The sequence below is a fragment of the Panthera uncia genome (genome assembly GCF_023721935.1).
Source record: "Panthera uncia isolate 11264 chromosome B2 unlocalized genomic scaffold, Puncia_PCG_1.0 HiC_scaffold_24, whole genome shotgun sequence".
Classification (NCBI taxonomy): Eukaryota; Metazoa; Chordata; class Mammalia; order Carnivora; family Felidae; genus Panthera; species Panthera uncia.
The window spans coordinates 24,458,518-24,463,112 of NW_026057580.1; the positions used below are offsets into that span (position 1 = coordinate 24,458,518).

The 4,595-nt window shown below is 33.5% G+C and overlaps 1 protein-coding gene across 2 annotated transcripts in view; it reads left to right on the forward strand.

The window, feature by feature from the left end:
- The window catches only part of KIAA1586 (KIAA1586 ortholog), a 9,844-nt gene extending 6,206 nt beyond the window's left edge, over window positions 1-3,638 (forward strand). Inside the window, exons 2-3 of one of the 2 annotated variants that reach the window (XM_049652856.1) lie at window positions 26-221; window positions 722-3,638. In XM_049652856.1, the coding sequence (XP_049508813.1) occupies window positions 737-2,899 (2,163 nt within the window). In that variant the 5' untranslated portion in view covers window positions 26-221; window positions 722-736 and the 3' untranslated portion in view covers window positions 2,900-3,638. The remainder of the gene's footprint in view (window positions 1-25; window positions 222-721) is intronic. The other variant, XM_049652855.1, reaches the window with a different exon arrangement.
- Window positions 3,639-4,595: the final 957 nt, after the last annotated feature.

Genomic DNA, 4,595 nt, shown 5'->3' on the forward strand with positions numbered 1-4,595 from the left:
TTTTTTTTTTTTTTTTTTTTTTTAGTTTATTTATTTGAGAGAGACAGAGACAGCACAAGCAGGGAAGGGACAGAGAGAGAAAGGGAGAGAGAATCCCAGGCAGGCTCCACGCTGCCCATGGAGAGCCCAATGCAGGGCTTGAACTCATAAAACCACGAGATCATGACCTGAGCTGATACCAAGAGTCTGACACCTAACCAACTGAGCCACTCAGGCACCCTGTAAGTTTTTATTATTATTTATATTTACTTTTTGAGACACACACACACACACACACACACACAGAAAATGGGGGAGGGGTGGAGAGAGAGGATCCCAAGCAAGCTCCACACTCAGTGCAGAGCTCGACACAGGGCTCGAACTCACAGACCATGAGATCATGACCTGATCTGAAATCAAGAGCTGGCCACTTAACTGACTGAGCCACCCAGGCACCTTGAGGTTATTTTATTTAATTTTTTTTAAGTTTATTTATTTTGAAAGAGACCATGTGAGCAGGGGAGGGGCGGAGAGAGAGACAGAATCCCAAGCAGGCTTCACACTGTCAGCACAGAGCCCCACTCAGGGCTTGAACTCATGAGCTATGAGATCATGACTTGAGCCGAAATCAAGAGTCAATGCTTAACTGACTAAGCCAGCCGCCCCCATTAACAGAAACTTTTACATCAACTCTTAAAGTGTTATCGTGAACTTGACTTATATATGTAAAATTATTTTTCAGATTCTGTTCCCTAAAATGCCAAAACGACAGGGAGATTTTTTGCATTTTTTAAATGTGAAGAAGGTGAAAACAGACACAGAAAGAAATGATAACAGAAATCATTGTGGACTGTCTAAGTCAGAGGAATCAAATTTCAAATATGTTGAAAAACCAGTCATTGAAGAAAATCCATCATGTTCATCAAAGGAAGAAACAGATAATCTGGTGCTTCCAGATTGTTGGAATGAAAAACAAGCATTCATGTTTACAGAACAGTACAAATGGCTTGAAATAAAAGAAGGTAAATTAGGATGTAAGGATTGTTCAACAGTTCGGCATTTGGGATCAAAAGCAGAAAAGCATGTCCATGTGTCCAAGGAATGGATTGCATATTTAGTAACCCCTAATGGCAGTAATAAAACTACTAGACAAGCTTCTCTGCGGAAAAAAATTAGGGAACACGATGTTTCTAAAGCCCATGGTAAAATTCAGGATCTCTTGAAGGAATCAGTTAATGACTCAATTTCTAATTTAGTGCATAAAAAAAAAAATAAAAATATTGATGCTACCATAAAAGTTTTCAATACAGTTTATAGTTTAGTAAAACATAATAGACCTTTGTCTGATATTGAGGGGGCAGTAGAATTACAAGAGAAAAATGGAGAGGTCAGCTGTTTAAATACACGATACAGTGCAACAAGAATAGCAGAACATATTGCAAAAGAAATTAAAATGAAGATATTTAAGAATATGATAGAAGAGCATGCCAAAATCTGCATCATAATTGATGAGGTATCTACAGTTTCAAAGAAAAGCACTCTAGTGATTTATCTCCAATGCACAGTTCAGTCGGCTCCCGCACCAGTTATGTTGTTCGTTGCTTTAAAAGAATTGGTCTCCGCCACAGCAGAGTTTATTGTCAATACGTTATTGAATACTTTAAATGATTGTGGGTTTACTAATGAATATTTGAAAGCAAATTTAATTGCATTTTGTTCTGATGGTGCTAATACAATGCTGGGAAAAAAGTCTGGAGTAGCTACAAAGTTGTTAGAATATTTTCCTAAAATCATTATTTGGAACTGTTTAAATTATCGATTACAGTTGTCACTTGATGATTCAATATCTGAAATAAAACAAGTTAATCATTTTAAACTATTTCTTGATAAAATTTATTCCATTTATCACCAGTCTAATAAAAATCAAAACAAGCTTTTAGAAAATGTAGCTGAAGATCTTGAAATTGAAATTGTTAAAATTGGCCGGGTAATGGGACCAAGATGGACAGCATGTAGTTTACAAGCTGCTACTGCTGTATGGCATGCATATCCTGTATTATATATGCATTTTTCTCATTCTCGTTCTGGTTTGGCAAAGAGATTATCTAACATTAATTTCTTACAAGACCTTGCTTTAATGATTGACATTCTTGAAGAATTTTCACTACTTTCAACTGCATTACAGTCAAGATCAACTAACATTCACAAAGCACAAAAATTGATCAAACGCACCATAAGAGCTTTGGAAAATTTAAAAATCAGTACTGGAAAGCATGAGTCTCAAATTGAGGGTTTGATTAAGTCAGATAAGTTTAAAGATATTCCATTTAATAAAAACAATGAATTTAATGCTCTTCCAAGGAGTATGTTACTAGAAAATATAATTGAACACATGCATTTACGTCTTTTATCTGACAGAAACCATGACGAAAGTATTTTTAATTATTTTGACTTGCTAGAACCTTCTACATGGCCTTATGAAGAAATAACTTCACCATGGATAGCTGGTGAAAAAAAATTATTTCATCTATGTGAAATTTTAAAATACGAAATTGATTTGAATGATTTTCGAGAATTTGTACATGATAATATAAAATCAAACAATGTTTCAATTCCTATAGCTATACAAAAAGCTAAAAAGATAGTTAACACTATTGCAATCAATAATGCTGAAGCTGAAAGAGGTTTCAATTTAATGAATATAATTTGTACAAGGGTGAGAAATAGCTTAACAATAGATCACATATCAGATTTAATGACAATAAATTTATTGGGGAAGGAGTTAGCAGATTGGGATGCAACTCCATTTGTAACGTCCTGGTCAAATTGTAACCATAGGTTGGCTACAGATAAAAGAGTTAGGCAAAAATCAGCAAAAGCCTTCTGTGAGAATCAGTTGGCTATATGGAACTTACAATAAAGGGTATTATATATGTTTTTATCATTTGTAAATTGTGTGCTATACATCTCTTATACATAAAAAATTCTTTGAAAGTCAGTTGTTAAACTTTTATTAACATGTTGTTTAAAAGGCATTCTCCAAAAAGCTAAAGTTGATTGTTTTTAGGAGTTACATAGTTAGAGATTAGCCCACGTCTGCTAGAGGGCCATGATATATATTCTGTACAGAACATTCAGCCATTTCCACTTTTGCTGTCTTACTTTTTACTTAAGATGCAAAAGAATAACAACCCAGTCAAGTTCTAAGCCCTAGAAATTATATGGATGCAAAATGAAATAAAAATTGCAAACTTTTTGGCTCTTTCTCATTTCTGTATCTGTGCTAATACAGTAATCTCTAGCACGTGTGGCTATTAAGCACTTGAAATGAGCTCAGTAGGACTAAGCAAATTTTTAATTTCAATTAAATATAAAAAAGTGTAAAATATTTTAAAAACTCAACTTTTAGAAATACATTTGTTACCTTGCTTATGATTCTTGTAGCGTGCCTGTCAGACTCATGTGTCATGTCTAGTATTACATAAAAACACATCACGGAATTGGTGTCAACAGATTCAGTGCACATAACTTTTTTTCTATGAATTGATATAACATAGCATTTTTATCTGAGTATTTTATATAGACAACAGGAACTAGTGATACTTATATAAATCATACTGGTAATTAGATTGAGATACCTATTTTAATTGTAATTATTTTTCTAGTTTAGACATGAATATGAACACATTTTTAAATTTAAAATGAAGGCATACTGAAAAAGAAGTAGAGATGCAGAAGCTAGTACTACAACTGGAACAGTAAACAAGCTGGAAGAAGGTACGTTACAGATTTCATGATGAATGGTAATTGCAGCGGCTGTGGGCAGAGGAAAACGAGCTGTTACTTAACAAAGACAGTAGACTGGGTAATACTGAGACTGTTTCAGCAAACGCATAATGACTGAATGAAATCTTTCAAAGTCAAAAAAGAATTGAAATTTAGCTACTTGAAATCAGAATTAAATGTTGAACAAAAAAATTTTTTAGCAATTTTTAAACGAGTTGAGCTTGTTAAGTTTGGCCAGCTATAAAACAGCTTAAATTTTTACATGAAATAGAACTGGTTTTAGATGGATAGATAGTGAAATATTTAGTAATAGAAATTGTTAGAAAATTATGAGGTAAAGCCTAAAAAATGTTTTATTAGGAAAGTGCAGAGTCCTTAGTTAAGTAACCAAACTTTGTTTATAGAATACAAGACCTTTCTTACATATAAAAGATAAATTGATTTAAAATCTGAAAAATTCCTTTTTTTTGGATGAGTTATGTAATAGATGCAACTCAGGTGAAACTTGGAGTGCATTTTGTCTTACAGGACTTAAACATTTATGAAGCAATCGTTTGAATTTGTGGCCTAAAAAAATGACCCTTGTGTAGCTTTTTTTTTTTTTTTTTTTTAAGCTCTGTGCCCAATGTGGGGCTTGAATTCACAACCTCAAGATCAAGAGTTGCTTCCTCTATTGACTGAGCCAGCCAGGTGCCCCTGTGTAGCTATTTTTTAAGCTTTTATATTTGTCACAGGAGTTTCAACTAGATGAGAAAAAAAGTTACTTCTATCACAGTAAATGGCACTCCAGCCAGGTTAGGTAAAATGTCATACTTTATTGAAATTTTTAG